General features: G+C 49.0%; 4 protein-coding genes across 4 annotated transcripts; 2 read left to right on the top strand and 2 right to left on the bottom strand.

Annotated features, from left to right (window-relative positions):
* The first annotated feature begins 78 nt into the window (after nt 1-78).
* F4812DRAFT_177086 (P-loop containing nucleoside triphosphate hydrolase protein) lies at nt 79-1,381 on the top strand. Its single transcript, XM_047929996.1, has 4 exons — nt 79-496; nt 554-601; nt 667-894; nt 972-1,381. Exons 1-4 carry the CDS (start codon nt 263-265, stop codon nt 1,167-1,169), a joined length of 708 nt encoding a protein of 235 aa, XP_047793703.1. The 5' UTR covers nt 79-262; the 3' UTR covers nt 1,170-1,381.
* Nucleotides 1,382-2,164: 783 nt separating this feature from the next.
* On the bottom strand, nt 2,165-5,920 carry F4812DRAFT_467483 (uncharacterized protein; the record flags this gene model as incomplete). The annotated part of the gene is made up of 2 exons (XM_047938664.1): nt 2,165-3,718; nt 3,804-5,920. The coding sequence occupies 2 exons, from the start codon at nt 5,918-5,920 to the stop codon at nt 2,428-2,430; spliced, it is 3,408 nt and encodes a 1,135-aa protein (XP_047793702.1). The 3' UTR covers nt 2,165-2,427.
* Nucleotides 5,921-8,753: 2,833 nt separating this feature from the next.
* On the bottom strand, nt 8,754-10,044 carry F4812DRAFT_455498 (WD40 repeat-like protein; the record flags this gene model as incomplete). Its single annotated transcript, XM_047936833.1, has 3 exons — nt 8,754-9,725; nt 9,783-9,948; nt 10,004-10,044. 3 exons carry the CDS (start codon nt 10,042-10,044, stop codon nt 8,754-8,756), a joined length of 1,179 nt encoding a protein of 392 aa, XP_047793701.1.
* Nucleotides 10,045-10,528: 484 nt separating this feature from the next.
* F4812DRAFT_413857 (WD40 repeat-like protein) lies at nt 10,529-13,433 on the top strand. The gene is made up of 2 exons (XM_047932829.1): nt 10,529-12,495; nt 12,545-13,433. The coding sequence occupies exons 1-2, from the start codon at nt 10,654-10,656 to the stop codon at nt 13,217-13,219; spliced, it is 2,517 nt and encodes an 838-aa protein (XP_047793700.1). The 5' UTR covers nt 10,529-10,653; the 3' UTR covers nt 13,220-13,433.
* The last annotated feature ends 1,630 nt before the right edge of the window (nt 13,434-15,063 follow it).

Here is a 15,063-nt window from a genome sequence, read left to right as displayed (position 1 = left end):
CATTAATCAACCTTGTTGTCTTGTTAAGGCAGCGCATCACACCTCCCCGTCAAGATGAATCCTGAGTAGTATGTACACCCCTATAATTCAGTCGCCCAGCGACAGCGATAGCAATGTCCACGATGAAGCTAACTTGGTACACCATAGTGTATACCCCTCGCTTTGTCCCGTGTTTTTCTATCCCTTCTATTCAATATGAGCCAACCGGGCATCATTGCAAGATACCTGATGCTGCACTTCGAGCATCGCAACCTCATCAACCATGGAGCCCTATGATACTTCTGTAGTCCCTGGTCTCCAACCACAAAATCAAACCAAGCTACATGAAGTTTTAAGTTCCCAAGGATATCCGCTAACTCGCCCTCTCGACAGATACGATTACCTCTTCAAGCTCCTCCTCATCGGAGATTCCGGTGTCGGAAAGTCTTGCCTCCTATTGCGATTTGCCGATGATACCTACACCGAATCGTACATCTCAACCATCGGTGTTGACTTCGTATGTTGAATTGGCTGCGAACACCCTTTCGCGGGACAAATGCTAAACTCTGGATAGAAAATCCGAACTATCGAGCTCGATGGAAAGACCGTGAAGCTGCAAATTGTAAGAATAAATAACCCCGAGTCGTGAACCCTTTTTTCTAGTATCTTTAACTAACTCGAATATAGTGGGATACTGCTGGCCAAGAACGATTCCGAACCATCACTTCCTCCTACTACCGAGGAGCCCACGGTATCTGCGTCGTCTACGATGTCACCGACATGGACAGCTTCAACAACGTCAAGCAGTGGCTGCAGGAGATTGACCGATACGCTACCGAAGGTGTCAACAAGCTGCTTGTAGGCAACAAGAGCGATATGTCGGACAAGAAGGTTGTCGAGTACACAGTTGCGAAGGTATGAAATCCTCCGTTACGCGATTCGTCCAGCCTTACCGGACCCATGACAACATAGATATCTAACTAGACCTATAGGAGTTCGCCGACAGCCTTGGCATTCCGTTCCTCGAGACTTCGGCCAAGAACGCTTCCAACGTCGAGCAATCTTTCTTGACCATGGCCCGACAAATCAAGGAGCGTATGGGAACGCAGTCCACCACGAACACCAAGCCTGGCGTTCAAGTCGGCCCCGGACACAGCGTCTCCAACTCGCCCAGCGGTGGCTGCTGTTAAGTCAGCAAAACTATGATACCCTCGTACAACAACACCCTCGCATCCATTTTGATTTCCTGGGATGGACTGACAGTAAAGGCATGCATATGTAATCAGGATGGCAAAAGAGGTGGGATGTGTTTACTTTTCGCTTTTGATTGCGGATAGATGAAATGATCACTTCACTTGGATCCTACCTAATAGCCGAATCGTCCATCGAATCGTTCTGCGGAGACGCAGCGCGTCACTTCTGGCATGTGAGAGCGGGTTCATATAATGGTCGAGGAAAGGCTGGTCGGCCTGTTCTTCTCAAATGTTTACGTACTAATGCGATATTTCTCATGATTCGGGCGAAGCCTTCTTTGTACTAGAATTTGCCCGGCTGCTTTCTAGAAAACCTCTGGCATTTCTGTGGTTTGGAAGAGATAATGATTCTACGTTCGTATGTATTTTCCAATGGTCTCAGAAGAGGAGGGAATCGAGAGAAACGATAGACAGGGAAAAGGTAGTCTATATTCCCGGTTCTTTATGGCCATACTCTCGTTCCTTTTCTTTTCTTCCAGTGTAACGCATTCTTTGCAAACCAGGGGTTACTTAATCAGACAGACTTGTGCACAGAAATTTGACTCTGCTTATAATGCTGAACTTGCAAGTTGGTTATGTTGTAGGCAGCTTAATCAGTTGCTATTTGTTTTGGGTAACGATGGCTTACTGATGATAGGATTATGGGCCATGTTAAATTCTACGGGATAAGACACATCTCAAGTTGAAGAAGACACGATGTCTAACCGACTTGACTACCTGACTACTAATATATATGTCCTTTGTAGAAGCACGTACATGTAAAGAAACAGAGGCTATCCCCAAGAAACATTGAATCATGATCCTTCATCGTTATCGTCTTCGAGCCATCGAGCCAGAGTTCCCTTGTTCTCGCATAATAGGTGGTAATTGACGCTGGAAAATCCTAACACCAACACCCCTTCCCCCGTCCCCTCGAACAGGAACAGGCACCACGGTCCTAATACAGGTATAGTATAATAGTACAATAAAATCCAACAAATAACCAGGAAACGTAAACGCGTACCGAATAGAAATCGCGTAGAGATAGTCGTATCCAAGTTTCCGAAGATCCATACCTCAGGTACCTGAGGTACAACAGAACAATAACGCTGATACAAATAGTCGAAACTGATAAGTGACAGGTAGATAATTAAAAAAAAAAAAATAAAAATAAAAAAAAAAAAAAAAAAAGAAAGAAAAAAGAAAAAACACGCCCTCAGGTAGCCAGCCCGAGCCACTTGAGCGCCTTCCTGCTGCTGCCCTTCCGCGGCCCGCCCCGCTGCCCGTACAGCGGCATGTACTTGCGGGCCTCGGCCGCGAGCCGGGCGTCCTCCTCGTCCCAGCCGCAGGCATCCCAGTCGCCGTCATGGTCTCTATCTTTCTCCCCGGACCTATCATTGTTGTTGCTGTTGTTATTGTGTTTCTGCTCGTCTCGGTCCTCGTCCACTGTGCGCCCGTCCGGTTCCCGCCCCAGCAGGCTGCGCAGCTTGTTCCGTTGGCTGCGGGCCGTGCGGGCGGACCGCACGGAAGGGCACGAGGAGGGCGGTTTGGACGTGGATGGGGGCTTGGTGGTGGTGGTGATGGGGGGGTGGCGTGGCTTTGGGGTGGGGGGTTGGGAGGGGGGAGGGGGAGGGGGAGGATGGGAAGAGAGGGATGACGAGCGGAGGGGGAGGGGTGTGGAGGAGGATGGGGATTGGGAGGATGGGTTCTTGGGTGGTGGTGGTGGCGGGTTGGCCTCCGTGTACACGGTGCCCGAGTTGTACTCTGCCGAGAGGTTGTCGTCGTACTCCTCCTCCTCGCCAGCGCGCTGCCGCCGGAAGCCCATTATCGCGCTGGCGCTGGTTACGGGGCCGGGCTGCGGCGTTGAGTTGATCAGGGGCGTCTGGGCTAGCGGTCTTCCCTGGTGATGGCTACGAGGGTGATGATGCGAGTGGGAGTGGGAGTCCCGTTCGGAGTGCATCGAGGCCCGCGACGACGCCATGCCCTCGGGGATATAGAAGGCCGATATGTCGATGAGGATCTTCCATATCGTGGAGATGAGCGTCGCGATCTCGGACTCGTTGGCCGAGGACGTGAGCAGGAAGTTGGCCTTGGCAAAGGGGGGCGTCTCGCCGTGCTTCGAACGCGTCGGGGCGAGAAGCGTGGCGCCGCTGCGCGAAGTGCTGCGCAGGAGTCCGGGCCCGGACTCGGTGCGCAGGTGCGGATTTGTCCGGGCTGGGACTCTGAACCCCGGGTACGGCCGGGGGGACGTGTCTTCCGAGTACAGGACCCCGGCTACTTTTAGCAGGTCGACTCCGACTAGCCGCTGTAACGCTAGGACTGTTGCTAAGTGCTCTGGAGGATACTCGAGTAGGAGGAACCGTGTTGCCGAATGAGCGGCCATGTACGTTTCGAGGTGAGGTATGATGAGTGTGGCCAGCAGGAGGGGGTTAGAAAAGGGGTTGTCTTGCGTCTGGTTGGTGAGCGGCTGCGCGGTGAAAACCTGCATGGCGCTCGCGATGAGAAACCTGTACCAACCAACACCCGTTTGTTAGCAAGTTTCTCCTCATCAACGAAATCTGTTTAACTCGCTAGGTTAGGTTGGAGACTCACCTCAAATCCAACCTCCCGCTCCGGCTTACGCCATTCGGCTTCGTCCCAAGCTTCTCCAAAGAGCCAGTGATCGCACCGAGGAACTCCCTATCGACGCCCTGCTGGGCGCCGACGGCAAGGATGAGATCGACCTTGCGCTTCCGCTGCATAACCGTGCCCGGGTCTGCTTCTCGAAAGACGGGCTTCCATAGGCTGCTGAGCTCGGGCAGCAGGGGGAAGTTGAACTGGTGGTAGCCGGTGTCTTCCGGCGGGAAGTAGATATTGAGGATGGAGCGGAGAGAATTCTGCATGCACACGGCCGTCCTGCAGTCGGTAGTCGGGAAGTCGTGGAAACACTTGTCGAGTTTCCGCACGGCTAAGGGTGGAGTTTGGGCCGGGGTCGGTGGCGTGGAGGGTCCGTGGTTGGCCATGCTCGGCTTGAACGGCCAGACGCGAGATGGCTCGGGGTATTTGCCGTACGCGAAGGGGTCGTATTCATCTGAGTTCATCCGATAGGCCGACGCTAGTTCTGCGTGTTGAACGCGGCTATGTCTCTTGTTTTCAGGGGCGGCGTGCTCCGGTTCTGGTGGATCTCCAGCCTTTGACGGATGACTTGTCTCTTCCGCTTTCATTTCCGGCGGCGATTTGGATACAGGGTATTTTCCTTCTCGGAAGGATTGGACCGTTGCCTCGAGCCGAGGATCATGTTTATCAGATTTGAAGAGTATGACCAGATTTTCGACCATAGGTAGGACTGCTTCATAAGACTCTTGGGTATCATCTTCAATGGGACCTTCGATATAGAGAGATATAGAATCCCTGGTATCGGACTTGGAAATCCCATTGGTTGGCCCTTGCTCAGTAGTGGTGCCCCTATCCACGTAATTATTCCTTGGACTTGTGCCGCGGTCGACGTAAGCTACGGGCCGTAGCGGCGAGTTGTAGAGCTTGAGAGGGCATGGAGGATTCCGCCTAACCATAGACCTATTCGGTGTACTGAAAGTTGATCTTGGGGTTTCGGTCGTGAATTTCGATCGAAGCGCTGGCTGGCTTTGGTGAGGACCCGTACTAGCATCCATACTCTGTGGTCTCGAGCGGGGCGGCTCCGGAAAACTGCACAGTAAGATGTCCTGGTTACGTATGGCGCTGGAGTAGATTCGATCTACTGGCCTGATATTCATACGAGAAGCGGTAGTGGCAGAAGGCCGGACATCGACCGCGAATGCTTCACATATCGACGGCGTGTTGGGCATCGACTCCAACTTGAAAGACTGTCGACTAGTCAAGTCTAAGCTTGCGGTCGACCGCTTGCTTCCGGGACACCCTTCATCCGGACTATCGGCGAATCTCGGTTGGCTGTCAAATTCACTTATTCGCGATCCAGTGGGCTCCAGGATCCGCCGAGTAACCTTTCGCGAGTCCAGTGTAGTGTGGCTGCGACGGGGGGTCTGAGGGGGATCTGAGTTGCAGGTGTTCCTCCCTTGCCACTTTTGCGCCCCGAAAACATAGAAAGGTGTTATATTTTGGAAGTCGTCAACCGCCCGATAAGTCACTACACTCGTGCTTCGGGACCTATTTATATTCGTGAGATCGATCTCATTGTTTGGCTGCAAGGAAGCTGTTTGGAGGTCGAGGGCCTCAGCAGCTCTCATTGCCTCGGATGCCGGATCACTAGCCATGTCTCCATCCTCGCCGTCTAGTTGCGACGGCTCAAAGTTCATATCCGTAAAATTCCGGCTTTGTAGTCCGGCAACCCCGTCTCTGACTAGCCTGTGAAAGATACGTTCGGCTTTGACGAAATCCCCATTCGTCAAGTGTTTGCTTATGTTGGTAATGCATTCCATCTGGGCGCTCGCTGTCCCACCGTTCATGAATACCAGTCGTTTATTTCTTTGTGTAGAGTTTTGTAAGAATTCCCGTGCAACTTCAGCTCTGTCACAACATGCGTTGTGGACCGCTAGAATATGTGATTGGGCATGGAAAGGAAGCCTGGGGCCCTCTTCTTTCATAAACCGTTGGAGTGGTGGGATGATCAGTATGTTTGGTGAGCTTGGGAGAAGTCGAAGTTGTGTTGATATTGTATCTTGAGGCCCTTCGAAAGCTATCAAGCTCCCATGGTATTGAGATGTAGCATCCATGATGTTGCCTTATACCTCCCCATTAGTTTCTGTGGTTATCACTGTGGTTTTAAACTGCCCAGAAAGCCTGGAAGACCTATATGCGCTTGCTAGTATACAAGCAACGCTTGGTAACTATACCATAACAAGGTCGGGTTGCCTCTGTAGCTTACCAAGCCACATTCCAGTTTCTGACCAAGGCGTCAGATACTAATCCTGATTCCCGAATAGGAAGTCTTAGGAGAGGCCGGTGAAGGTGGGATATAGGCTGGGGCCGACCATCTGTGCCGAATAACAGCTTGCGTTAAGCGAAACCACTATAAACTTGGGTAGTTCAACATGGAATGGATGGATGGCGATTTTAGGGCGCAGGGCCTTAAACACATAGGAGCTATACTGTTTGCATTGGCAAGGTCGTAGGAGATGTTAATGATATAATACGACCGGGAACGCGTGTTCGACCCCTACAGGAAATTCTTAGAGAAGCAAATGGTAGAGGGCCAGTCGAGAATCGAAGGAAGTGCAGAATGTAGTTCCCTCAGTTGCGTAGGGCACTTGGCATGCATTCCTGAAGGGACCCAATATCGCAGACGACTTCACCTAGCGGTCTCGAACTCTATACATAGTACACGGTGATATACGGTATTTGTGTCATAAGCGCGGCAACGAGAATGCTTGCCAAACGGCTTCTCTAGTTTCCTCTGGCATAATGCTTGGGCGAGGAAGATCACGGATAGCAGCAGTTAGAAGCAATGTGAACAAGGCATGGCCTTGCACGGCTATAATCTTAAAAGTTGCATGGTGTGTCTCTAAAGTCCCGAAACGCGAAACCAAACTTGAAGTTTCTCGAGTACGGTAATTCGAAGGGCGGCTAGTGCGGACTAATAGATCTGATATGTGACTACCGAAGGGGAGTCGAGACACATACACTTAAGATGGACACCTCTACCTACCTAGGTAGTCCAATTTCGTGATATACATGCGTATATACATAGTAGCCAAGACATCTCTCGGCAGTAGGGGCAAAAAGCAAGTGTAAATCGGAATAAGGCAAGGAAAGAAAGCTGGTCCTAGTGATGTAGCAGTGTTTGAAGCAAGTCGCTAGTGCTTCTATAAATGTAAGTAATCCCGCGAGGACAAGCAAACGCAACTTCGGTGTTTGTTGACGAGAATAAGGATCTGCATACCTGAGTGAATCAAAATACAAGGCTTTGGTGTGCTACCCAGGAATGAAAATTTATTTCGAACTCGACGTACTCTCTCTACCTGTCACTCATTAATAAAAGAGGTATTCATGTAATAGGACTTGATGAATTAGACCATACCTGTATCAAACCACTATGTTGGGCTTAGATCTTCCCTAATTCTACCGTGCATTCTCGCCTAGAACAGGAAGACTTAGATTGGGCTTGAGCATCCACATACATGATACCTTCGGCATGAGATGAAGTGGCTGCATGGAAAAAGGAAAAGACAATTATATCTCGTACTAGGTATATGATTTTTAACGGCACCGTAGAGTTAGTTAGACGTCTTCAGACTCTCACGTTCTTTTTACCTTCTAGTATGTAATTACGGAGTAAGGGACAATGGCGACAATAGCAATAGGTTATGTAGGCTAATGCGAGAGTTAACTCTGTCGGCCATATTCGAGCCAAAATCGAATTCAGACGAGCGGCTTTCTGCATAACAGGTACTAATGTGGTTGTCTACTTCGAGAAAGAAATAAAAAACTAATTCTTCATCGATGCTGCGCTGCAGATCGTAACATGGAAGCAAGGTAGATTGCTCCCTTTGAATCTCATTAGACATGTGGCGCGCATCGGATTTATGACTTCCAGGATGTGGTTTTGCTTATTATGTGGTCTCCTCTCCCGTACGCCACAGCCAACAACCGAGATCTTATTTTACGATGTGGAGAATAATAGAATACCTAGTAGTTGATCTAGATTGGCTTGGGAGATATAAGGATATGACCTGGTTCATTCTGCACGACCGACATGGCCGGCGTGGTTTCTTTACGCCACGGAGCATCGTGCATTAGATACGGACGCCAATAACGCAAACGGCGGACGGAGTTCGCTATTCAGGGCGAACCATTTGCTCTCGCGTTTACATTGCCCGCCTCATAATCAAAACTCAACAGTCCTGTAAGAATACACCATCAAGGTACCAAGATTTGATCCTTTACATTGCAACTCTCGTTAAAGAATCACTACCTGTGGATATGTGTTATATCCAGATGCATCATATTCCTTCGTCGCTTCCATGAGACAATCTTAAGCGAAAACATGCAGGTTTCCTGTTTAAGTTTTCGTATTTAGGACGGGCTTGTGCGGATTTCCTGGCTCTGCAGGGAAATTCTAATTTTGGCTTGGCAACCTTCCTTCCAACCCGGTTATCAGGACGATGTGGATGATGGTATATGATACCTAGGCGTAGGTATGTAGGTAAGTATTTTTACAGAACCTTTCACCTATTGCCGCAGGGGACCGTCAGGCTGCTGGCAACCGTATGGAGGTATAACTTAGATAAAATCAGGTAACACATGCATGAGATACCCTCAGACTGAGCCTCTTTTTTAATTCGAGTCAGACAAATAGTAACATTGAAGTTGGGGTGGAAGTACAAGATTAAGGTTTCAGGGGGACATTGGGCTTATGGCCGCATGGCCGCCTCATACACGTGAATTTCTTATTCCATTCCAGTGAAACAAGCATCCCGTTCATTCGGTCGCCAGCCGCCATTAAGCCGCTTTTTTCCCGAAAGAGGTTTCAAGTGCCTTAGGTAGGATGTAGCCAACGTCTTCACGTACCCCAAAATTCATCGCCTGCTTCGAAATGCTTCAGGGGTATTATTCATCATCTTCATCCATCAACGCTAGAAGTTCGGCTTCTTCCTCTGCTGTCATTACTCCCTTTACGGGCTCTGCTGGAGCCTCGGCTTTAAGCCCCTTTTCCTCTCTATCTTTATTGATTTTGTCGAGCTCGGCCCGGCTAAGTGGCCATGTCCTCACAGTTCCGTCGATAGACACTGAAACAATTCTCTTGCCCCCGTTGAGGATAACTAGGTCGGTAACTTCGTCGTAGTGACCCTCAAGAACACTGTAGATTTTTCCGGATGAGCGATCCCAGACTTTGACATCCTCGTCCCTTCCGGCGGTAATTATCCATTGATCTGTTACGGCAACGGCCCGTACGTGGTCACCGTGGCGGACTGAATCATCAGTAGTGAATCCCTTAAATCGCGATAGACATTTTGCTGTGCCGTCGCCGCTTGATGTCCATAGGTCGACCTCTTCGCTTTCGGAATCAAACACCACTTTGTACACCGTAGTATCATGTTCCAATATCGTATGACGAACCGCCCCAGATTCATCCGGCGATGCTTCCTTAATCTGTTCGAAGCCATCGAGCCGAATACGCCATCTGCGGATATGAGGGTCGCTGCTAGCACTAACAAGTATGACTTCGTCAGGTCCCGATTGTACTGGGTCAACAACAAGGTCCTGAACGGCCATCATTGACACGGCCTGGTCTTGTAATACATGGAGTCGAGATCCAGTTTCAAGGTCCCATACGATGATCTTCTTATCCGCGCCACCGCTGATTAAGACGTCCTTTCCTCCAACCTTGGCAGTCACAACGGCCTTGACGAAGTCTGCGTGGCCATCATATTTGCGACCAGGTGCTTTTGAAGCTAGGTCCCAAGACCATACGTTCTTATCCCAGGAACCAGCAAAGAGTGTATTATTGCCGGGTCCACCGAAAGCAACACAGGTCACTGGTGCTGATGGGCCTTTGAATACCTGCTTAGTATCCCCTGTCTGATATAGTTGAGTTAAAACCTTTGCTCTGGATAAGGTATCTTCACGGTAACTTACATCAACATTGACCCTACGGACTGACCCGGCCGACTCGGCAATGAGAACTGAGGATGGGTCGGTGGGATCGGATATGGCGGCCAACAGCTTTGATTTTAGAGCGATAGGGTTACCATTCTTGTTACCAGCTTTTGCCGCACGCCTGTCCCTCTTAGCCTGCTCAGCACTATAATAAAAGGGTTAAAAATTGAACTAATATTATAACATAGGACATAGTATACTCAGTCTGAAAGAACTGGTCTGTCGATGTTGCTTTATTCATGGTGGCAATAATAAGGATTAATAATAACAATAATATTCAGGGGTTGTTGGATAATGTATTTTTGAAGTTGACGGGTTTGGAAGTCGGAATCTTCTGCGTTGACACAAACATCCACGTCTATGTAGCAGAAACTACCTAAGGTACCTAATCTAGGATTTTATAATTGTTTTTAAATCGTTGCCTACGTAGGTAGCCACATTTATATTCGTGGTGTTGCCATGAGAGAAATTGGACTTATTATTATTATGTAAAATCGGGTTGAAATGTGAGTGATAGTTAGAAGAAAAATGGTATTATTGCATTATCGTTTTATCGCGATACAGGTAGATAACCTGTTGAAGTGGAGATTTGGAGAAAGGTGGGGGCAGGTACTTAGCATACCTAGCGCGCACAGGCCAGGCCAAAGAGGGGCATCCCTGTTCGCAGTACGTAAACGCGCTTTCGTTAATTGAATTGTCGACGCGCGACGACGCGTTTTCCACTATGCGTTTTCTACCATTCGTTTTCTATCATTCTCCAACTTATACCCATCCAATTCAATTTTTGAACCCACTCTCACTTTTTTGACTGTTGATGTCTTCTAATTTCAGGTGAGACACATATATCAAAATGGCATCAACAGCACCTCTTCGCCCTCGAGCAAGGCCGGCCCATACTCAAGGTTCAACTCATTGTGCCTACACCCCTGACGGTTCAAAGCTGGTGACCGTCGGTTCCAATAATACAATCCGATTATATAAAACAGGTTTTGACGGCGAGCCTATCAACATCGACGATTGCCAAGAACAGAACCTAAGCGTAGATGCATCAGACGAATTCTTCGTTGTCGGCTCTGAAGATGGCACCGTCAGCCTCTATTCGATACCCGATGCTACCTTCGACAGGTTCTTACTTCGATGTTCTCTCCCAATCCGAGACGTTGCACTTTCGCCAGACTCGAAGTGGTGCGCCGTTGCCAGCGACGAATTGACTGTGAAGCTTGTCCGAACCGACGATAATACCCAAATTCGTCACCTCAAGGAGCATAATAAACCTACGAAACATCTCGCTTTCGATACGAAAGGGTCAACTGTCACATTGGCTTGTACCGACGGCATCGTATATGTGTACTCTCTCTCTTCTGACGAGCCGGAACTTATAAGGAAAGTCGACGGCGTCATTGGAGTATTAGATACCGAATCAGATGTCAGTTCGAAAATTGTGTGGCACCCCGACGGGCGTGCCTTTGCAGTTCCAACCCCAACAAGAGATATCCAGGTCGTTTCTAAGAACGACTGGGAGAAGCAACGAATATTTTCCAACGGCCACAATGGAGAAGTTACTGCTTTAGCTTGGTCACCGAATGGTGCTATACTAGCCTCCGCCGGCAAGGACAAGAGGATATTGTTATGGGAGACTAAGACCCAGAGTGTTATTGCCAGGCTCGATTATGCCAACGTAATCGATATAGCCTGGCACCCTAAAGATAATCTAGTCTCTTTTACGAACTCGGACGGCGAGGTCTATATTCACCTAGACTTCGTACCGGAGCAATATGCTTCCCTATTAAAGCTTGGGAAACAACCTGCCCCTTTTATCCATGACCCCTTAACCGAGGTTTCAGCGAAAGCCAGAAGACCTGCAGACAACATCGTACCCGTGCTCAATCGAAGGGATAGGGAAGCAAGCTATGACTCTCTTATGGATGGACCAATGCAGGAAGACGACGATTTCGTAGTAGATGACGATGGAGCTGGTTATGTGATTAACGGGAATGGAAAACGCATGCATGATGACCTTGCCGTTTTTGGCGAGCCCGTAAGCAAGCGCCCCCACCTTGAACCGGAATACCATGAGGCCTTCCAGCCAGGTTCGACGCCGTGGCGAGGTAACAGAAAATACCTTTGCCTGAACCTTATTGGGTTCGTCTGGACAGTAGACCAAGATGGCCACAATACGGTCACTGTAGAGTTCTATGATCACGAATTCCACAGAGACTTCCACTTCACCGACACCTTCCTTTACGACAAAGCTTGCCTGACAGAGAATGGCGCTCTATTCTCTTGCCCACCTAAGGACGACACACCGGCGACCATATTTTACAGGCCTCACGAGACGTGGACAAGCCGTACCGATTGGAGGATACAATTACCGAAAGGAGAGGCAGTCTTGGCCATGTCCCTTAGCGACTCGTTTGTAACTGTGACGACTACTGCAAACTATGTTCGAGTCTACACGCTCTTCGGCATCCCTTATAAGGTGTACCGGCCGAAGAGCACGCCAATGGTTACTTGCACAAGCTGGAGAGACTACGTAATGACCATCGGCAACGGTCCTGTTGGTGCAGACGGGCATACTAGACTTCTATACACTATTGAGAACGTAAAGAGGGATGAAATTTGTCAAAACGAAGACACTGTTGCGCTTCCAGAGGGCGCAACGCTAAAGAGTGTCTTCTTTTCTGACAATGGCGTAAGTAAAATACCTCCATTATGCACGAATAGCGCTGACCTAGTAACAGGACCCGTGTATCTACGATTCCACGGGAACACTCTTGACTTTGCTACATTGGCGTCAACCGTCGAGAGCCTGTTGGATACCACTCCTGGATACCAAACTTCTCCCACGTCTTGCTTCCGGTCGGAAGAAAGAGACGTATTTCCCAATCGCTGTTGCGGATAACAAATTTCACTGTATTATTCTGAAGGGAGGTGATCAATACCCATACTTCCCACGCCCTCTCCTCTCCGAATTTGACTTTTCCATCCCACTGTCCTCAGAACCACCGAAGCAGAAGAACCCAGACGCCATGGACCAAGACGGCGTATCTGAACCTGAAGATGACGAGTCGGAGTCGCGTAAGCTGGAGCAACAATTCTTGCTCAAGGGTGTTGCTGCGGCACAGCTGCAGGATCTAGCAGACTCGACGAGCGGCAGCCACACGCAACGTTCCAACCTCGCGCGTCTCGAGCTCGAGATCGACAAGACCCTACTGCAGCTTCTGGCTATCGAGTGCCGCGAAGGCGAGGACCGCGGCATGCGCGCGCTCGAGATCGTGGAGCTCATGCGCGACCGCACGGGACGCATGATCGAGGCCGCGGGTAAGGTTGCCGAGCGCTACGGAAGGTCCATCTTGGGAGAGAAGATACGCGAGGTTGCCGAGCGGAGGGTTAATGCTATGGATGACGATTTTTAAAGTCCTGGTTCGCTTTTTGAATTATGTATGACTCGGCGTTACATGGGCTGCTGCTCTGCTATGAGAGCGGCGTATGGGGGTGTAGAATAGTTATCTAAGGTTACGATTATATACATACCTGGTACCTAACGTATAGCATACTGCATAATGCCTAGGTACCTAAGCTTGTTGATAGTTGGGGGAATCAAGTATATTGAATATGTTTAATATTTTTGAATCATGGTATTCAACAAAGGGTGCTAACCTATCTGATATGAAGGCTTCTGGTGCTAGTAAAGATCTTGCGAGACGACTCGGAAATGTTCCTTTCCAATTTAGTATCATATCAAAACCATCCTTGGGTATTAATCGGCTGCGATCTAGACACCAAGCACGTTGCCCATAGCCTACCTATCTCAAAGCCATAGGTAGTCTGTTATAGATTAGGGGCTTCTAGTCTGCACAATCCTACCAAGTCTCTTTCCTCTATCCAAGCAACGTCGATGATGTTACTGAAAGTTACATTGATGATACGAATTATAGACTTCGGATATTTATTCCACGGGTTGGGCATGGCGCGATAGCCCTGGTCGGCAGTGGGTTGGTTGCATGCATGCATCGTAGTTGATGTAGGGCTTAATAGCGGTGCTATTTTCAGGGTTGTTGACAATGTACGTGATAGGTACCTATTGAAACCAGCCTCGTTTTCAGTAGTTACCTGTTACGCTGCAACAGGATTCTTTAACACGAGAAGACGAGCATTAGCATTAGAGATTTCGCGACCTATGATATAATATGATATGTACCATGTCGCATTCAAAAGGGCATCAAAACCCGAGTTACCTAGTACGACCTGGGTTCGGATCTCACCCAGGTCTTCAGCATTCTTCTAGCCCCCACCTTGGGGTCATCAAAAAGCTCTTAAGGGACCTAGTTAAGGCTGGGTATTCGCGGAAGAACGGCTACACTGTTGCTTACGGGCGTGAATACAGGTATGTATGTACCTATGTAAGTCTTTCTTTTCGAAACGTAGCTAGATAGGTTAGGTAAGTATGTACCTAAGGTAGCTTGTTATAACGTTTTTGGGTGGGATGGGTAGGGTAGGATTACATTACATGTATGCCTCCATACAGCAACACGACGTAAAGGCCCGATGGAGAAATCAATAGTTAGTAGCACGGATGGTGATGTGCTTTGTTCCATCATTCGCCATGTTTCAACCAGCCTTCTGCGTTGTGGCTTTGGCCGTACGTACGCAGAATACCGATACCTCCAAATGGTGCAGATCTACTTGCAGAAAAATAGCACCTAGGACGTTGTGGTAGTTCGGCTTGTCCGACTGGCGAGGTCAGCTTTAACTTGATGCCGAGTCTAAAATATCTCGATACCATGTGCTGGATATGTGCTCGGTATAGCAAAGGAAGTGATTTCAGGTACCCAAGCCTCAGGGTAGGTGAACACGTTCCATCATGCGTAGCCTTGACAACACTTGTAATATAGCATAGCTACTTTACCTTAGGTAGGTAGGTATTGGGGTAGTTTATTGAGGCGATGCGTTAGTATCCTGCCTCTCTACCGAATAACCACAACCCAGCGAAACTCAACCGCAAAAGCCAGATTCTACATTCAAGTCCCGATCCTATCCATACCCACCCGTGGTAACGTACCCTTACACCATGTCGTGTAATGAATTTAGGTTGGGTACCAGGTAAGGCAGCTAATCAAATTGGATACTTCTCGAATGCTGCGCCGCATCCAGGTGAGCACGCAGTGCTACCGCATCGGAGTGAGGTCTTACCCACCGCCGAGCAGAATATCACCTCCAATTGGACCAACCGATCTCGTGAAGTCTGCAAGCCCGGCAC

The sequence above is a fragment of the Daldinia caldariorum genome (assembly GCF_022478825.1).
Source record: "Daldinia caldariorum strain CBS 122874 unplaced genomic scaffold F4812scaffold_2, whole genome shotgun sequence".
In the NCBI taxonomy this organism is placed as follows: Eukaryota; Fungi; Ascomycota; class Sordariomycetes; order Xylariales; family Hypoxylaceae; genus Daldinia; species Daldinia caldariorum.
The sequence above is the reverse complement of the archived record's forward strand: the minus strand, read 5'-3'. Positions and strand labels throughout refer to the sequence as shown.

Excerpts from the sequence above, each read along its gene's own strand:
- F4812DRAFT_177086 (XM_047929996.1), top strand. The coding sequence starts at position 263 with ATGGAGCCCTATGATACTTCTGTAGTCCCTGGTCTCCAACCACAAAAT. Across the intron at positions 497-553 it reads CAACCATCGGTGTTGACTTC|AAAATCCGAACTATCGAGCT; the intron begins GTATGTTGAATT and ends AACTCTGGATAG. Across the intron at positions 602-666 it reads AGACCGTGAAGCTGCAAATT|TGGGATACTGCTGGCCAAGA; the intron begins GTAAGAATAAAT and ends ACTCGAATATAG.
- F4812DRAFT_413857 (XM_047932829.1), top strand. The coding sequence starts at position 10,654 with ATGGCATCAACAGCACCTCTTCGCCCTCGAGCAAGGCCGGCCCATACT. Across the intron at positions 12,496-12,544 it reads TCTTCTTTTCTGACAATGGC|GACCCGTGTATCTACGATTC; the intron begins GTAAGTAAAATA and ends ACCTAGTAACAG.